The sequence below is a fragment of the Chanodichthys erythropterus genome, chromosome 6 (genome assembly GCF_024489055.1).
Source record: "Chanodichthys erythropterus isolate Z2021 chromosome 6, ASM2448905v1, whole genome shotgun sequence".
NCBI lineage: Eukaryota > Metazoa > Chordata > Actinopteri > Cypriniformes > Xenocyprididae > Chanodichthys > Chanodichthys erythropterus.
The window spans coordinates 9,915,393-9,936,762 of NC_090226.1; the positions used below are offsets into that span (position 1 = coordinate 9,915,393).

General features: G+C 35.8%; 1 protein-coding gene across 1 annotated transcript in view; it reads right to left on the minus strand.

Annotated features, from left to right (window-relative positions):
* The window catches only part of cdkl5 (cyclin dependent kinase like 5), a 35,544-nt gene extending 17,403 nt beyond the window's left edge, over positions 1-18,141 (minus strand). The window contains exons 1-3 of the mRNA XM_067387220.1: positions 18,068-18,141; positions 16,765-17,043; positions 16,594-16,628 (exon numbers count right to left, since the gene is read on the minus strand). Coding sequence (XP_067243321.1) covers positions 16,594-16,628; positions 16,765-16,828 — 99 coding nt within the window. The 5' untranslated portion in view covers positions 16,829-17,043; positions 18,068-18,141. The remainder of the gene's footprint in view (positions 1-16,593; positions 16,629-16,764; positions 17,044-18,067) is intronic.
* Between the last annotated feature and the right edge of the window lie 3,229 nt (positions 18,142-21,370).

Here is a 21,370-nt window from a genome sequence, read left to right on the forward strand (position 1 = left end):
GTAATACCATAGTATTTTTCCAAGTACATTGGAGTAACATGTAACATCCGATGTTAAATGAATATGGTATCTTTCAGTACCATCGTATACACTGTATAAATTGTACTGTGGTGCTACCATTTTATTTTTATTTTTTTTTGGAACCTGGTACGGTACTACGGAAGAGGATTAGGACCAAGCAATAATAAAAAAAATAAAACCATCTCGAGATTAAAGTTGTTAAATTTTAAGAAATTGAGAAAAAAAGTCGAGATAAAATGTTGAGAATAAACTCATTAAATTACAAGAAAAAAGTTGTTAAATTACGAGAACAAATTCGTTAAATTATGAGAAAAATTTCATTAAATTTCGAGAAAAAAGTTGAGATAAAATGTTGAGAATAAACTCATTAAATTACGAGAAAAAAGTTGTTAAATTTCGAGAAAAAAGTCGAGATAAAATGTTGAGGATAAACTCATTAAATTACGAGAAAAAAGTTGTTAAATTTCGAGAAAAAAGTCGAAATAAAATGTTGAGAATAAACTCATTAAATTATGAGAAAAAAGTTGTTAAATTACAAGAACAGAATTTGTTCTCAGAATTTAATGAGTTTTTTCTCGAAATTTAACAACTTTAATCTCAAGATGGTTCCACTGATACCACTGAATATATAATCATAATATAACAGCATAATATTGCAAGTAGGCCTACACACTTTCAAATGACAACAACCATTGAATTCTTCAGATCATGGAAATGAAGGATCAAAAAAAATTTAATATCCTAAATAAACTTGAATAAATGGTAAATATAGTCTGAAAAAGTGCAAAGTAACAAGTAAAAAAAAAGAAGGCAAATGCACAAAAGGCACTATGGAGATTTTACATTTACAGATTTTTCCCTGACCTTCTTTTCTCAATAAAGTAATGGAGCACTATTGCTGAAAACACAAACCCTACTTACAGTAGCAGTCAGATGTCCGTATGAACAAAGACATTTATATTTGCACCAGAACAGTGGATTGTGGCTTTGAAATCGAGAGCATTCAGACTTGTTCTTCCAAACTGTCTGTAGTTGTCAGGAAAACACTATAACGCCTTTTTTCACCTGTCAATGACTGCTCTGTGTAGAAACTGCAGATAACAGCATGATCTGCAAAATGTTGGTGACATTCATTATCATGTAAGCATAATGGGCGATATATTATGTCACCAAAAATTATTGAGGTCATGTGCATATATTGCACGATATACTGATTATTGATCGATATATTGATTATTGCGACAGGCCTATGGAGTACCATATCAAAAAAAACCTATACCATACATACACTACTTTACTTCAAAAGTTTGGGGTCAGTAAAATATTTTTGAAAAGAAATTAATACTTTTATTTAACAAGAAACATTAACATTAAATTGATCAGAAAGTGACAGTAAAGGCATTCATAATGTTACAAATATTTCAAATAAATGTTGTTTTGAACTTACTATTCAACAAAAAATTGTGTTATGGTTTCCACAAAAAAAGCAGAACCACTGTTTTCAATACTGATAATAAGAAATCTTTCTTAAGCAACAAATCAGCGTATTAGAATGATTTCTGAAGGATCATTTGACACTGAAAACTGGAAGTATTGATGCTTAAAATTCAGTAAAGGAATAAGTTACATTTTAAAATATATTAAAATATAATATTTTTTATTAAAATTATAATATTTCACAATGTTACTGTTTTCACTGTATTTTTGATCAAATAAATGCAGCCTTGCTGAGCATTAGAGAATTAAGAGAGACATAAGAGTATTACTATCTGATAATATCACTGTATACTATCTGATAACATCACATGGTACCGCTACAGTACCTTTTTATAAGGGTTATCAAGTCAACAAGCAACAACAATGCACATTTTTCTGATTTCAGAAAATCATCCAACTAAAAGACATGTTTGTCAACTCTTGGATGAAATCCATAAAATGCCCAAACCCTGCAGATTTCAGCACATTGCTGAGGCTTGCATTTGAACCAGCTGCAATTAAACTGAAAGAAAATCCCAACTGAAACTCCCACAACAAGGCTGGATCCAGCTAGCACTACCTGACGCCTCCGGTCAGTAGCAAGTGCCTCGAAGGCTTCCTCATACTTCTCCTCCGCAGTGGAACTACAAGTCATTTTCACTTTAAGCACAGCTTGTCATGAACAGATATGATTCATGATCAGAAATGATTAAGAGGCACAGCATGCATGTGGGGCTGGATAAGGGAGTAGCTTTTCCATATTGAGTTACCCGGACTCCTGCATGGGCTACTTGCTGAAAGACCTGGCTGCTTTAATTACACTGCATGGTCAGGCTTTCCTTTGGTATTAAAAGGATTTTTGTTAGCATAGTACAGTGGCACAATGTTCCAATATGGGGTTCAGGTTCACACTGAACAGGAAGTCTCTTTGAAATCACAATCAGAACAGTTCTGCAGGATGTTGTGCAGAATAGCATGTATGGCCCTGTCTCCGAATACACCTACTTCCATAGTACGAAGTTTGCAGAAATCTGCACATTAAATGAGTACATTCGGTATTATATCTGTTGACATTCTGAAGTATACAACCAGGGAACATTAAGGTAAAAAAATACACATTTCAAATCCAACATGGTGGATGTAGTATGTTTAAGAATGTATTTATAATAAATACTTGCATATCTATAGATACATTTGCATATGACTTCCTCCAGAGCAAGACATCAACGAATAGTTATACATCATCGCACCATAGGCCACGCCCACTGGCATTCAGTTGCCTAATCGGTGACATTTGCCTACACTGGATGTGAGTGTCACATCGTGTCAAAAACAAACAGAACCCACAATCACTGACGCTGTCTACACTGGATACAGTACATAGATGCGTGTTCAGTTTTTGGCATACTCCACGAACTTGAGTCTGTCAACAACAGGACAAATGGAAGAGTGAAAGAACATTTGTGTTGACGAGTCCAATTTAAATCGCTCTTTTGCATCTCTGTATGGACTTTAGGAAGATCCCAGCATCAGAAACTGTTTCCAATGAAATGATTTTAGCCAATCATAACATTGGCCATTTACTGACAAGCCTTAAAGGAGCCACCCCTTAAAAAACAGATAATTGTTGTACAAAAGTTTATTAACATTATGAATTAATCTCAAGGAATATATTAAAATAATTAAAAAAAAATTATGTCATGACCCCATTAGGTTTTCCCCCTTTAGTATTTTTATGTGCTTTTGCAATTTTTTATTTTTTTTTTACAATTTAAAAAAAAAAAATACTATTTAGTTTTAATTTATTTTTAGATCCATTTTAGTTTATTTATTTGCAGTTAGTAGTAATTTTAGTACTTTAACTAAAAATATTCTTAATGATGCCTTGGATACTGATTGAAATACAAAGTTCTGTCATGAAACTCTAGATGGCACAACTCAACCTGCTTGCAATTACATCATTCTCTATAGGGCACAGCTGATTGGTTCCAGCTGTATCAGTAGCCAATGAGTTTGTGTGCTCAACCTTAAATACTTGGTTAGCATTTGCCTTAGCAGTGCAGCGCACTTTCAGAAACCCTCCACCTTCCCCAGCTCCACCTGTATAGATCAGCTATGGCTAATTCATGCTATATTGTACAGCAGCAGCATGTCTTGCTTGCTCACAGCAGCGTTTTTTTTATTTTATGCATCGGCAGTAGCAAGTCCCGAACTTGCTCTGAGGCAGCAATAACAAACAGCAGCACCGGCAGCGTAGCAGATCTATTCCACCAAGACCAAATATATCAACAATGTAATTCAAATTACCATGCTAAACACTCTGAGAGTTGTCATGACAGAAATAAGTTTTACATCTAATATTCATATTTTATTTTATTGCTGCATTATTTCAATTAACAAAAAGTTTTAGTTTTTGTTAACAATTATAACCCTGGTCCAATGTCGTCTGGACCACACTGACTTTCAAAACATCTCCTTTTGTGTTTCACAGAAGAAAGAAATGCATACAGCTTTGGAACAACACGAGGGTGAGTAAATAATGACAGAACTTACATGTTTGGGTCAAGTCCATACTATACTTTAAGTGCATAATATGAAAGCACAGGAATTAGGATGTAGTCTGTATCCTACATTCAGGGTGGTGAAGAAAATTCATTATAACCTGTAAATATTTGCTTTCGCATTATATAACAAACTGAAAAAAAATGTGACATCATTTAGGAATCAGATATTTTTAGTTTCTTCACTTACTTGACAAACCTGTCTGTCTCTCTGAGTATATATAGGGGGGTGAATGAGTCATGGACAGTGAAGAAAGCGGAGGGGTTGGGGAGATCTGAAAGGTGTTTATGGAGAAGCTGAGACTTTCACAGCTTCAAAAACCCACCACACACACAGCGTCCGTGTCTCATATTTCAAATAACCATGGAGACCAACCCATAATTCTATTTACAAAAGTGCATATGCGCTAAAAATATGCCTTTACCTTCCAGACAGAATCCTGTGATAATACAGAGTGACATCAAACAATGACATATCTGATATTTGGTGACAGGTAATCCGATCTTTAGCTTGTTGTTTCCGTTTTGGATTACAACATGTTAATGTATAGGTCAGGTGTACTTGTGAAAGATGGGCTGTTGACTTGGTTTGTTGATGGGAAGCATAAGGGCCGCTGAGGGACCGATGGGGGTCCAAAGCACTCAGAGCAGTCAATATATCATTACGGTCACTCATGAGGGGGTCCATGAGAGCCTGCGTGTCTATAACTCTAGCAAGGGCAGATAGTAGGATTACAAGCGGCAAGCTTGTTGTTTTAATTCCTTTAGCTTCACAGCTTTCTTCACGGCCATTGTGCCATTCAGAGGGTGGGAGGTCGGATCATTTGAGAGGGTATTTTTTTTAACATGAGAGCAGAAAGTCAATAGTTTAACTTTACAGAGGCCAGTGCATAGACATGTTCTCACTAAATGCATGGTACTGTTACTGTAATTTGTTTAGGAAATAATTAGATGCCATTTTAAAAGCAGCTAAACCATGAAACAGAGCAGAACACAGTCAGTTCAGCCAACTTTTAGTATCGCTTACTTTAATAACGATGTTGGCATTCGTTCTAACATCCGTACGGTTGGAACAACTATGCTGTTGAAAAACAGCACGGATCTAATTTCATATTGCCAACAAAGCTGGCGCAACCTTAATTGTCCTTGCTGCTAAGACAGGAAACAAAACATTTATCATGCCAAGCTGGGTTCTGAGCTGGCAAGGTATCGTGAACTCAGGCCATGTCTGCCTCCAGGAGATACACAGTAGATCACAGCTGAATTTGATATCTTCCCCATTCATGGGGTCTTTATTAAAGAGTCATCTGTATTAAATCCTCTTGCTTTTGTCAGCACTTGTTTAAGGGAACTCTATAAGGGAGAGGTTTTTTTTGGCTGTAATGAAGAAAAAGAAAGAGTGAGAATTAAAATATAAACTATAGTAATAAGTACAAATTTTGGATTCCAATTCACTACTGTTAAAAAGTTTTTGAAAAAAGTCTTCTATATGCTCACCAAGACTGCATTTATTTGATCAAAAATACAGTAAAAACAGTAATATTGTGAAATAATATAAAAAAAAAATATTATTTTTTTAAATAACGCAGATTAATCCATTCCGTATTGACCTTTGTACCTGGAGCCGTTCTAGCCACCATTCGACTGTAAAATGAAGGAGGGAGACGACTTCTGCGCTGACGGACAGAACGAGCAGAGCTCCTCCCTCGTGCGCGCGCACTCTCTCCGTCTTCAAAGTAAGCACTGTCTTTGCACTCTCTCTACCTCACACATAATAATCTAAATCAACTGACATAATGCTAAAAGTTCGTAAGACCGAATCCATGTTTCACGAGGCGCATTCGGAGAATGTTTTTCCTGAATAACCGTTGGGTGTGAATAGCGCTCAAAAGAACGTCACCTCATCTTCTCTGACAGGCGCCCTGCACATGCAGCTGACATAAACCACACTTTCAGTAAACAAAAAGAAAATCCTATCCAGTGGTGAAGTGTTTTTTGTGTTGACAAAACTTTTGCGATATCCTAATAACAGTCGTGATTCGCACGCAACTCGTCAACGTCCGCTAATGTCCAATTCGAGACCTAATGACTCATTTGAACAGATTAATTTTAATGAATCATGACAACAACTGATCTGTCCACACGGTCTATAATGAATCATTTACTCGAACAACTCTGAAATGAGAACATAAGTGTGCTTACCCCATTTAGCAAGAGTGGTTAGTAAAATTAGCCTTAATAATCCACAATATTTTCAGGTTATTTAAATGACAATGTGTAGTAAATTAGGCCTACCTATAAAATCAGTTAGTTTAGACTGGAGTGAGGTGAAACCAGAACAAAGCAAGTTGTTGTTAGCTAGGTACATTCAATTGTATATGGTAGAAAATTATATTATTAGTTAATATAACTTCTAAATGCTACTTTTTAATACTTTTCAGGTTTAGCAAAAAAGCATCTTCTCTTACAAAGCTATAAAACCACTTTTTCTTTTTTTTTGCAAAGAGGGCAAGAAAGAATTACAGTGAGAGTGACGGGTACTTTATTGTCAGTATCAGGCTCGCAGATCACATGGGTAGGGCACTTTTTACTGTTTGTGTGGATGACCATGTCTGTCACCACCAAAGACCATTGTTGACCCAGGAAAAACCCTGCATTGATTCATTTGAATTGAAATATTTAATACTTTCACAGCAAAAATTATGTATGCGAAAAGCTGGATTTTCAGCATAATAAATCCAGTCTTCAGTGTCACATGATCCTTCATAGATCATTCTAATATGTTGATTTGCTGGTCAAGAAATATTTCCTATTATTATCAATGTTGCTTAATATTATTGTGGAGACATTGACATTTTCTACAGGATTCTGTGATGAACACAAAGAACAACATTTATTTGAATAAGAAATATTTTGTAACATTAAAAAATTTTCTTACTGACATTTTTTTCTGATTAATTGGCATCCTTACTGGCATTCTTGCTGAATAAAAGCATTAATGTTCTTAATACAAAAAAAAAAAAAAAAAAACTTGCTGACCCCAAACTTTTGAATGGTAGTTTCTGATTTAAATAAATTAAAAAATAAAACACACACACACACACACACACACACACACAAAAAAAAAATCTGTTAAGTGAATTTGGACATCACAACATTATAATGTACAGTATGAAGAATGGGTATTAATTTTTGGATTAGCTAAAAATTACAAAAAATATTTAAATAAACTTAAATGTTAACTTTAAGTCAGCAATGGATAATCTAATTTGGAAATTATGAAGACAAAAACTTGTTTTTTGGAAAAACAAGCACTGATGAATTGTGCAAAATAAAAGCAGGACTATAAATAGTGTAAACTTTGATTTCATGTAATTCAAAGGAAAAGTGTATCTAGCATAGAAAAAAGAGGACCAAAAAATGGCCTCTCTTAATGCATTTAAAAACTGCAAACAAAACAACATTGACCCAAAAAGATTTTACTGACCAAGCTGATTCAGCTTTTTTCACCGGGACAAACGCTAAACTGTCCAACAATCCTAAATGGTTGCGTAAGCTCTGGGCAGTAGACTATACAGCATTTCATGTTGTCTTCCATAAGATCCATACAATGGAACTGGAGTGTCCCACATATTGATTGTGTTCCATTGACTAAACAGCTGTTGTTCTATTAATACCACAGACATGTTTACATTAGACACATGGTGGGGCAGCTTAGCCTTGAGAGCCACACAATGACACAGGAGGCACGTTTAAGTGCTAAATAATATCCTGTAAATGGATATTAGAATCCATTTTAAGCCTTCATGATGTTGTCAATTTATTACCAGGCCTGACGCTGGATTTAAAGCACCATTCCTGCTCATAAAATAATGTAAGCACTTGGGTGAAGGAAACGAACACTATTTAATTTATAACATGGACTCAATTGTTGGTTGCAGATTAAGGTTGGCCTGACAATAAAATTAATCACTGCTCACAATTTAATTTGTGTTGGCAAATCTGGTGCTTTAATATCCTTAGCCCTTAGACTTACATGTTTTGATGACTGGCTTAAATTGATCAAAAATGTATAAAAAAGAAATTATGTATTATGTTTGCAAAAAGCCAAAAAGATATCACACCAAAAAATGAAATTATCTAGTATACCATTCAAAAGTTTGAAGTCAATACGATTATTGTAACATTGTATTGTAACATTAATGTTCTTGATCCCGGACGAGTCCCAATTTTTAAAGAAGTCTCTTATGCACACAGAGGTTGCATTTATTTGATCAAAACTACAGTTTAACTACAGTAAACTAACAATTTCAAATAACTGTTTTCCATTTTAGAATATTTTTCCTGTAATGGCAAAGCTGAATTTTCAGCAGCTATTACGCCAGTCTTCAGTGTCACATGATCCTTGTAATATATACAGATTTGCTGCTCAAGAAACATTTCTTATTAACAATTGAAAACAGTTGTGCTGCTTAATATTTTTGTGGAAATTTAGATATATGTTTGATGAATCGAAAGCTCAAAAGAACAGCATTTATTTTAAATATAAATATTTTGTAATATTATACATGTCTTTTTCCTGTCACTTTTGATTCATTTAATATGACTTTGATAAATAAAAGTATTAACTTCTTTAGATTTTTTTTTTTTTAATATATGTTTGGGATAAGTGATTGGGTTAAAATTATTGGGCACCCATAAAGGGATGGTTCACCCAAAAATGAAAATTCTGTCATCTATTACTCACCCTCATGTTGTTCAAAACCTGTATCAGTTTCTTTCTTCTGTTGAACACAAAAGAAGATATTTTAAAGAATGCTGGTTGCTAAAGAATGTTAAAGAATACAGTTGATAGCATCCATTGACTTCCATAGTATTTTTTTCTTACTATAGAAGTCAATGGCTACCGTCAACAGTCTGGTTACCAACATTCTTTAAAATATCTTCTTTTGTGTTCAAAAGAAGAAAGAAGCTCATACAGATTACAGTACAGTAATGACAAATTTTTTTTATTTTTGGGTGAACTATCCCTTTAATGAATTTAGAATTTTAGAAAATAAACCCTATCCAGGATGTTCAAGGAATATCAGTATAGTTCAGTTATCATACTTGATCATCCAATCCACAAACAATAAAAACATTCCAAATCAATCTGTTATCCAGCTTCACGTCCAAAACGTTATCTTTCCTAACAAAACAATCTCTCCATCTTGGCATTTCTGTCACACACAATCTCACCCATGGTGCCTTGCACAGTCAGTCCACAACCACAACCAGTGTTCCCACTCAAGGTGACCTATTTAATGCTAATGCACACTCACGTCCCCTCTTTCTCCTCTGCCCTCAATTCGACTGATACGCTACAAAAATAAATATTCCTCTCCAAGGGAACAAGCTTTTAAATTCAGATGATCCCCGTCACTCACATGACTGCACAGGCCTCACGCCTCTGAAGAGACACCCTTATTGAGCTTCACATCAACAGCAAATTCAAACAGTCATTTAATAGATCTTAAAACATGAGATGTTCAAATGCTAATCAGTGTGGGTGTGATTGCACATTGCTGACAAATAAATAAATTGCTGCCTAGCTTCATGCATTTGATGTCTTTTCACTCATTTTAATGAAGCAGGCTTGAAAACAACGTGCAGAGATGCTAATAGAATTTAAGTGACCACTGCACTAGACCGAAGGACATTCAGACTATCTGACTGACAAATACACAAGGGTCATATGATGCTTTTTACCGTTTTCATGTTCCTTTAGTGTGTAATGTATCTGTTTGTGCATGTATAAGATCTGCAAAGTTACAAAGCTCACAGTGAAAGCGATTAAGTAACACTGCTCCAGACCTGCCTAAAACACCTTGATTGAACTCTAGATAATACTCCTGCAAACGTCTACATCACAATGTGAAATATTAGCATAATATTAGCGTAACTGTGCAAAACCCCTTTGTTTGGCCTTGCGAAAATGGATCAATGGTTAAGATTTATTTAGTTACCTTGTGTGCAACGCATTTTATGGACCTGCAGAGCATTTTCTCCAAGCTTCCTGAAACTGGGCAGTGTTGGGGAAAGTTACTTTTAAAAGTAATGCATTACAATATTGCGTTACTCCCTAAAAAAGTAACTAATTGTGTTACTTAGTTACTTTTTATGAAAAGTAATGCATTGCTCACCTGGCTTGCTTGGTTTTTTTTTGTTTTTGTTTTTTTATAACAACAATAAAAGTTCTATTTTTGGCAAATGTTAAGGTCCTTTCACACCAAAAGTGAAATAAATAAGCCTCAGGCTAAAGGAAATGCATATTTATGCCTGTACAGTAGAGGGCGCAGCTCAAACAAACCTTTCAGCTGTGCTGCCATTCTGGATTAAAGAAGAATAAGATACAGGAGAAGGAAGTTAAATCTAATCTAAAGTAATTTTTGCTTTTTAGTATGTTGAATTAGATCATTGAAGGTCAGCAGCAAAGGCATTAGTTAAAGGTGCCCTAGATTCAAAAATTTAATTTACCTCTGCATAGTTGAATAACAAGAGTTCAGTACATGGAAATGACATACAGTGAGTCTCAAACTCCATTGTTTCCTCCTTCTTATATAAATCTCATTTGTTTAAACGACCTCCGAGGAACAGGCGAATCTCAACATAACACTGACTGTTACGTAACAGTCGGGGTGTACGCCCCCAATATTTGCATATGCCAGCCCATGATCAATGCATTAGACAAGGGCAGCCAGTATTAACGTCTGGATCTGTGCACAGCTGAATCATCAGACTAGGTAAGCAAGCAAGGACAATAGCGAAAAATGGCAGATGGAGCAATAATAACTGACATGATCCATGATATCATGATATTTTTAGTGATGTTTGTAAATTGTCTTTCTAAATGTTTCGTTAGCATGTTGCTAATGTAGCTACTGTGAAATGTGGTTAAAGTTACCATCGTTTCTTACTGTATTCACGGAGACAAGACTGTCATTATTTTCATTTTTTAAACACTTGCAGTCTGTATAATGTATAAACACAACTTCATTCTTTATAAATCTCTCCAACAGCGTGTAATGTTAGCTTTAGCCACAGAGCACTATCAAACTCATTCAGAATCAAATGTAAACATCCAAATAAATACTATACTTACACAATTAGACATGTTGCATGACGAACACTTTGTAAAGATCCATTTTGAGGGTTATATTAGCTGTATGAACTTTGTTTATGGTGTTTAAGGCAAGCGCGAGCTCTTGGGGCGTGGAGCACCAGATTTAAAGGGGCCGCGTACCCTGAATCTACGCATTTATAATGATAGGCAGTTAAAAAACAAAAAAACAAAAAAAACAATGGGGTATTTTGAGCTGAAACTTCCCAGACACATTCAGGGGACACTTAAGACTTACATTACATCTTTTGAAAACATGTTCTTCGGCACAGGGAGATTAAATACATAAAGTATATTTGTGTAATTTAATATTGTTCATTATTGAAGGATTGCTTGTAGTTATTTGTAATGCGTTACCCTCAACACTGAAACTGGGAGAGCACAACACTGAATATACACACCTAAATAAATAAGAAATATACACTTCAGAATGTTTTTAAACTAGATTTTATGTTGTCACTTCAGGACAAAGTTGTTACAGTCAAGAAGACAAATTATAGCGTTATTACATTGTATGTTAAAGGTAAGAGAGTTACAAAATAAAAAAAAAACACTGTGAAACTTTCTGCTCAAGTTGTGCTTTCAAAGTTTGTGCCGCTAGATCTGCTTGATCATCCACATTTTCAGAATATCATTCAGGCTTGAACTGATATGGTAATACCAATGAAATTATTAACTTTGTGTTTGCAGTTGCTTTGCAGCCTTGGAAGCTGAAGCTCTCAATTATGATAAGGGACGTTACATTTTTGACACACGCCTGAGGTTATTGGCTAATCACAATGCACTGGGTCAGCTGGCCAATCAGAGCACTCTGGGCTTTTCAGGAGGAGGGGCTTTGTAGAAATCAGCGCGTTACACACAAACAAAATAATGAAAATTATATTAAATAGCATCATAAGACACCTTTAATTACTTTTTTGTATATTTCAAATGCAAAAACTACTAAATAAAAGTTACACAAGATTATCTCAACCAAAGACAAGTACAAACAGCAGTTTTTGTGTTTGGCCAAGCACAAAGGGCCTTTCATGGCCCCTACTCGCTGGGATAACATCACTTGGGTGGACTTGAGAGAAACAATAGAGAAGCCTGTGCCAATAGTGAGAAACAAGAGCGTTCTCAGTGAAGAGGGAAGAGCTGAACTTTTTAAAGGTCTGCTGGTACAGTTTACATCTCAGAGTATTCTAGAGAAGTACATACCGTAACTAAATGAGACACAATGAATATTTCTTTGCAAAATATAAATATAAATAAATAAAATATTAAACCTAAGATGTTGTTTTATGTTTATTCATTTGTTCATCACTGCATGATATGCTAATCGGACAGTGTTTCGCTTTGTAAAAACCACTATGACTCTTTCTGGAGTTAATAATAACAACTCATCTCTCCAGTTCCTCTATTAACAGTCACTTATAAGACAAGCTCTAAACATGCACCTTCTAGTAGAAGATTCAAGTTTTCCCCAAGCAGGCACAGATTTAATTTCTGCCTATTAAATTATCGAACGTGCAATCTCCATTGATGGATGTGTGACGATGGGTTTTTTGTATGAATGCACAAATGGATTGCTTATTTGAGGATGTGGGGATTTGGGATGCAAACTGTAGCCGTGTATAGTCAAATATGAGAATGGGATGTGCTTCATCATTATTTTTTAATATTGATGTTTGTTTCAATATTGTACAGTATAAGTTTGTATGGATGAATTCTGTTCTGTTCTGTTCTATTCTATTCTATTCTATTCTATTCTATTCTATTCTATTCTATTCAAGCAATATGCAAAAGTGTTGAATATCTGCATGGCTTAGTACAACAGCACAAAATTACAAATTTGGTATTGATTGCTTTTATACAACAGTTTTATAATCAAGAAGATAATATTGAGTAACTTACATTTTTGACAATTTTGGGTTCAGTAATATATATTACAATTTAAAAGAAATGTTTTCTATTTAAATATATATTAAAATGTAATTTATTCCTGTGATGTCAAAGCTGAATTTTCAGCATCATTACTCCAGTCTTCAGTGTCACATGATCCTTCAGAAATCATTCTAATATGCTGATTTGCTGCTTAAGAATAATTTCTCATTATTATCAGTGTTAAAAACAGTTGTGTTGCTTAATATTTGTATGCAAACTATAATAATTCTTTTCAGGATTATTTGATGAATAGAAAGAGCTGCATTTATTTTGAAATAAAATTTTTTGGGGAACAAAAAACCTAATTTTCCCCAAATTTTTGAACCATAGTCTACATGAAAATTGTTGCAATAGAAGCCAAAGCAGAATTAAAGTATATATTTACAAGCAACATATTGGAACAGCTCAAACACAGACAAACAGTGTGAAATAAACACCCCAAAAAATTCCCAGTGCTGTTATAAGAATTATCAGCACTCTTGAAATGGAGAACATCCAATCAAATGAATTGACTAGAGCTAACTTTATTCTATTCTGTTCCATTTTATTTTATTCTATTCCATAACAAAATCACCCAATGATAAGCAACAACTCTACACAACACCAAAAGTCACCAACAAATTTAATCTAGTCACCTAATGAGGTTTATCAGCCTTATATAAGAATTGAACATACTGTTCTTAATCAAGTATATAGCGAAATCCAAGTTTAGCACAGTTTCCTGGTGATCAGTGCTATTCTGGATGTCTGTAAATAGATTGTAGGCATATTTGCGTTGGACAATAATGATAGGTGAACGAGAAATAACACAGAAAACAACAAAAAAGAAACAGTCACTCTTGATTTGAGCTGCAATTTTGAATGCATTTAATGAAGGAGGGAAAGCGCTGACTGACCAATTACTAAAAGCACAAGCCTGGATTTCTGTTCTGGCACACACCGAGGCGTGTACTTGCTGCTGAATTTATCTGTCTCATTATCATAACAATGATGCATGGGAACTTGGAGTGGAACAATGTAATTATGCACGGAAATATGATAGGTTTATTTCCTTTCTATCATCAATTCTCGGCCATTCTAATCCACACTAATTATTTAACATAACTTCTGTCAAAATCAATAAATACACCCATAAAGACACTGAACATATGCAACTTTACATGATTAAGTGACAGTTTAAACAAACAAACTTTTGACTTTCATTTTGACCTTTAAACTGTCTCCGGAAAGATATATGTAACCACATGAATCTGTAGAGATAAGAGCATGAATACTGCGCATGGTATCAGTGTAACTCCGAGGTGTGTGCGTCGAGGTCAGTGAAATCTAAAGTGTAATGAGCCCTGACCATTCTGTTGCACTGTACTGTCATTCATCATCTAGCCAGGCACCCAGCCACACTGCTGTTGTCTGCCCAGGCGTGAAGACACATCCTGGGCATGCAACCATGACTCAAATACCAACAGCATCGAAGACACACAGAAAGGGACTGTGAAAACAACCTTAACAGACAGGTAGTTTTGATAATAACAAAATTTTATCTCGAATTTTGATTTATATGAATGTGGTAAAATGTGTTTAAGGGCCTGTTCACATCAACAATGATAACTATAGTGATAACTGTATTTGCATCCACACCACGTTGTTTATTTTAAGCACGTGCTGCAGTTTTGTCATCTATTGCTTTAAAGGGGAACAATAATGCCCCTTTTACAAGATGTAATATAAGTCTCTGGTGTCCCCAGAATGTGTCTGTGAGGTTTCAGCTCAAAATACCCCACAGATCATTTATTATAGCTTATCAAATGTGCCCCATTTGGGTGTGACGCTGTTTTTGTGTGTCCCTTTAAATGCAAATGAGCTGCTGCTCCGGGCCCCCTTTCCAGAAGAGGGCGGAGCTTTAACAGCTCACGCTTCAGTTGCTCAACAACAACAAAGCTGGAGAATCTCATGCAGCCAAAATGACGATTGTCAGAAACGGTGTTCATTGTTCACACACTGATGGAGAGACTCAGGAAGAAGTTACATCTTTTACAATGCATCTGGACATTTCTGAATGGTTAGTGGATAAATTTATGTAGTTGCTGTGGAGTTGATTCAACATATGCCATCATGTTAATCTTTTGTGCAAATCCAGCATTGAATTGACCCTCTTTTTTGAAGCAGTCTGGCGTAAAACGACAGCATGGTAACAACACTCTACTACAACAACTCTTCCTCTTCTCTAAAGCAGCCCAACATGGCCTCACTCCCTTTGTTGTGTGCTCCCAGGGGCAGGGTTTATGTAAATTTTGGGGTTTGTGCTGTCACTAACCCGGGAAGAGGCTCACTGTAGTCCCTACCAGCCGTGATTTCTGTAAAAGAAAATATCTCCCTTTGCATTGAACTTTGAGCATCGTAATTTTGCAGATTTTAAAAGTAGGATGGATTCTGATTGGCTGTCAATGTTTTTATCGTTCATCAGCCAGAAAAAATGGTTCTGAAAGCGATTCCAATGGTATCGTTCTCTGTGCCATTATTATTATATAGTTGTGGTGTGGACTCTGCTATTCTTTTATATTTAGAATGATTTTTAGAACTATATCTTTATTGTTGTCATTATAGTTATCATCCTTGATGTGAATCTTAAATCTTATTAAAAATATCCTCAAACTAAATCTGGTATATGCACTTTAAAGACTGTGTCATTGATTCAGTTCAGACTGAATTTTGTATATCGAACCGACACATCAATAGCAGTGTCATAGGCTAAATCCTCTGGATAAGCATGTATAGAAGCTAATGTTTAAAACACACAGAAATCACTGCATAATGGACGATACAAAAAATGGCCTGCACCTCCCAACAGCACAGCAGCAATTTCAATAAAAGCAGTTTCTACTGGTTGAAAATACGCCCATATTTACCTTATTGTTAGTCTAGCGATGTTCGACTGTCTGAAAATGCCTCCCAAACAATGAAGCAAATCTGCCAACTAGGCCACAAGCAATACATTTGGAGAAACCCACAATTTTAAAAGAACCAGTTGCTAGGGAACCATGCCATATTACAATTGAAAATATATTTATAAAGGAAATATCTCGACAAATGTACAGTTTAAGGTGTTTAAACATGTTGTGCAACTCTTCTGGGAAAGTTACAGTCACAAGCCCATAAAGGTTAAGTCAGTTAGGCAGTTTTTCTTCTTACGGGGAAAATGAGAAACTAGCCTCACCTCTACAAATGACATTACCTGAAAGGAATTTTTGTTTTCTGCATAAACAATATAGGTCTATAGGTGATCTTCATCCAGATGGATATGAAGTATATATTACATTTCAATAATTATCTAGTTTCCAAAACACATCTAATTTGCATGGATCACATAAGCTTTACAACATATTTACATAGGACTTTCTTCAGTTCTACTTAGCATGCTGACCAATAGCTTTCTGCATAAATATGTCTTACCTTGTGTCTGCATTTCAGGACCACCCCATAGGCTCCTTTGAAAAAGAAAAAAAAAAGGAAAAGCTTTGTATGTTCAATTTACACAGTTTACAGCTTACGCACAAGCAGTTGCTTTATAAGCAATGACATTATTCCTCTTTACTCAATGATATTAACAAAAGATGCACTCACCTTCTCCTACAATCCCAAGGACCTCAAATTTATTCATCACATTACCGATGTCAGGAATCTTCATCAAGTCAAAAGATGGTGAAGTGGTGCATGTCTGGGCTGAGAGGAGCGGAGGGCCAGAGGATGGGACAGAAATCGGTGTTTGAACGGGTCATTGCAGCAAAAATCTGCTCCCGGTTGGTCACAATGCTCTTCTCATAATCCACACACACACACTGACACACATTCCTGCAAACTAATACACTACGCACACACACACACACACACGCGCTTGCTCACCTGAGGAGGAAGAGTGCAGAGATTTTGCAGAGAAGAGGTCAAATAGAGTTATTCATGCATACCGTATCTATATCATATGTGGCATATCTAATGTATATTTCACATTAATATACATCATATGTATGATGTGGTATAGATAATGTTTACAGCATATTTCACATGCATATGCATGAAATGACATAGATTACTGCTCACATTCTCTCATTTTACTGAGAATGAATATTTTTAGGATTGTCATCATTATAATAAACAAGGGTCTTCAAGACGGATTATTTTCCAGTAGTTTTGGGAATAGCAAAACGAAAGCTCTGAAAGAGATTTACAGGTGGGTGAACAAGGACAGCCTGAGAATCCTCTGCCAAACCAGAAGTCAGTGATGTAATGTGCTGAAAACACAGATGGACATCATCTCAATCACCTCAGATGTGCGACAGGTATCATCTGCCTTTTATTTGTGGGCAGTACCCGTTGCTTTTGCACTAAAATGCATTTCCATATGCGTTTCGAAGGTCATGTCGTGATACCGACAGCTACTTGTATGTTTGTGCATTGTGCATAAAAGCGGCGCATGTCTGCATCTGATGTGTTGTGCGGTATGCGCGTGCGTAAGTGTGTGCGCGCGCTGGAAATATTCGTAGGTGGATGAAAGTTCTATCATTATTTTAAGCATCTTATCCACCTGAGAGTATCAAGAAATGACTGACAGCCCACAGCACTCACACCCACTCTTAAATGAACAGTAAAAATACGGTGAGGTAAAAAAAAAAAAAAAGGATTTTTACAAAGTACCCAGCCAATATAAAGACCATTTACATAACCAATACTGTCTTAAACGCACGACATAATTGATAACAGGTGACTTCGGTCTCCTGGAGTGTGTGGGAAGGAGGTGGTGTGCGTGTTTGTGCGTTCACATCAGAAACACCAACGATGTAACAGCCACAAACATCTAACATCCAACGTAAAAACCAAGCGCATTGACAATATCGTTCATTTATAGAAGAGCTCCAGTCAGAATACTCACTTATGTCCAAGACGACGATGCGCAAACTGTCCTCTCGCCTCGCCAAGTAACGATGTTTTCATTTTCACCTGCAGTGGTAACCCATCATCACAGCTGCAACAGTATCCACCTTCATTCTGAGCCATTGACAACCTAACAAGGCGAACTTACGGATCGCAGTATGGCGAAGGCTCGGTTCATGAATATTAAGCACGTCACGCTGACGTTGCCTGGAAACCTTGCAGGAGCGTACAGTCACGTAAGCTAGTTATTATTCATGAGCCAGGCCTTCGCAGTAGTAGGGTGTATAAATTGGCGATGAGGCGAAGCGGCACCAAGCTGAGTGAGTGGCGGACTGTTCACACCAATAGCGTCCGAACCGAACCGTTCTCTGGCCAATCACAATGGAGGAAAGCTCAGAATGGTCCAGAAGCGAAGGATCGTGTTTGGCTGGGTTCGGTTGAGCAATGATAATATGCATTCCTGCTCGGATGTGTTACATTTCATACATGCATACATCCAAATTGATGTGCTCGTTTGGCGAGGCTGTGTGTGTGTCTGTTGTGAGTGTGTGTGTGAGTGGGCTGAGCTGAAAGATCAATTCAGCAGACAGCTCACACTGTTTATTCTGCTGAGAAGAGAAAGAACAAGCGTATAGATCATGACTAAATTATTATATGTTTCTATCTATCTATCTATCTATCTATCTATCTATCTATCTATCTATCTATCTATCTATCTATCTATCTATCTATCTATCTATCTATCTATCTATCTATCTATCTATCTATCTATCTATCATTATTGGCATTGGATATGTGTTAGCCTCTATGTTTTTAACTTGTGCCTTTAGGTTTTTCCTTTTTGCATGTAATCTCTGACCTAAAATTGCGACTGATCAGTTTTGTAGCTATAAAATATTTATTTGTTTGTATTATTTATTTATTATTATTATTCAGAGCATTTTAGCAGAATGGAATATTGCATAATATGTGACTCTATATTCAAAAATGCTGAGTTCTTCTGGAAAAATCAGCAAGAAAAATTTAATATAGGAAAACTCGAGACAGGCAGGCTGATTGACTGCATGGAGTGATTCTTCAGGAAAAGCGCGTGGTGCCACCTAGCGATATTTCCATCTGAAAACTATCACATGCAATACATTAAACTTAGAAATAAATTAATAAAAAAGTTATTATTTTGTGTTGTTTACAGAAGTCACGCTTATTTGTGACCCTGGACCACAAACCCAGTCATAAGGGTCAATTTTTTAAAATTGAGATTTATACATTATCTGAAACCTGAATTAACAAGCTTTCCATTGATAGGATAGGACAATATTTGGAATCTGAAATCTGAGGGTGCAAAAAAATCAAAATATTGAGAAAATCGCCTTTAATGTTTTCCAAATGAAGTCCTTAGCAACACATATCCATTCACAAAAAAATACCTTTTGATATATTTGCGGCAGGAAATTTACAAAATATCTTCATGGAACATGATCTTTACTTAATATCCTAATGATTTTAGCATAAAAGAAAAATCTATCATTTTGACCCATATGTAGGCCTATTGTTGGTTTTTGCTACATACCCGTAGTACTACTTATGACTGTTTTTGTGGTCCAGGGTCGCATTTAGGCTAATGTGAACCCATTTTACACATGAGCAAAACATTTTTTAAGTTATAAACAGATCATTTGAATCATTTAAAACAATACTTAGATGTGATGATAAAGTATTATTAAACCAGATAATGAATGCTCAAATAGACTACCTTAAAGGCTACAATACATTTTTATAGTTAAATTATGTTTAATTGTAACTGCAATGGACATTAAACACCTTCATTTGATATTCCTCACATTTTTTTCTAACACAAATAAATAATATGTAAGCAAGATAACACATATCCACTTAAATTTCATTCAACATCATTTTTAGAACGTCGCTCGAATTCTGTTCAAATGGGTTCAACGTGCATTTGTAAAGGAATTCTGGGAGTTTGAAATTCAGTTTCACCCATACAAGATGATCTGTAGTTCTTCGATATTCCATTGATAGAAATTTCAAGGCACAGATGCTGCTGGACATGCGCGGATGTGCGAAACATGGCGGCCTAGGGTTCCAATGGAAAGTAAAGCAGAACAGCAGCACTGTCCGACCTTTCACGGTGAGCAAACATCCGTTTCATATTTATTATATTAAATTAATTGTGCTGCGGTGTATTATGAATGTATTCGCTCGTTTAGTATCTCAGTAGTCACACTGGTGCGGAAGGTAAATGTATGTTTACATATAGGATGATGTTACGTGCGCGCGCGCGTTGTGTTTTCTTGCGTCTGTTATTCCCTGACCTAAAACAGCTCGCTGCCTCTCTCTAATTGGCACACTGGTGTTGAGTGCATGCGAAAAGCTATTTACACCGCATAAAAAAGTATGTCAGATATGTGTTATGTATTATATACATAAATTTGCTTTAAAAAAAGCAATAACAATAATATTTAACAATCTACATGTTTATGACACTGGCATCTGTTCCACCCGTGACAGAAGAGCAATTCACTGTTTATGTGACACTCATTGTTTCAGTTTTTTTTTATTTTGTCTCAGTAAAATGTATTAAAACAATTTACAGATGCAATTTATTTTTAACATGCTTATTATTTAATTCAGTTAAAGGTTATTTTCAGTGCACATTCATGTGTGTGGAATATACTGGGAAATGAATTCTAGCATTTTGACACATGAAAACAGAGAAAACAACATAAAAACAAAATATAATTTTCTTTTATTTATCAGCACTCCTTAATGAATCCATAACTTTTTTCCCCATCACATAAATGCTTGATATCAGAAAAATTCAATTACAGCCAACTCTTGACATTCTCTTCATCTCACTCATTTGTGAGTTCAAAATATCCATATTCACGCCCTCCATGCTTTAAAGCAGCCATGTCTAAAGAGAAAGCTTCCTGTCTGGGGGGTGTGGTGCAAGGGCCTTGAAAAGACAGACAGATTGAGAAAGACCACAAAATGTAGACATCATCTGTTAATGGGAGGTGTTGGAATCCTTTTCATGTACTGCTGCAGACTCCCACAAATGTACACTGGCTATTGACCTTTTTACGGCGGTTTGGAATCTTTATGACGAGTCACTGAATGGGATTCACAGCTTAAGACAGAAGAATGAGGAGGGGGAGAGAGAGAGAGAGAGAGAAAGAGAGAGAGGCTGTCTGCTATCTAGACAGAAGTGGCTGGTAGTTTCAGAGCAGAAACATTGGTGTGACATTAAAAGGATTGCATCATTCTTTCCTCACGAGTT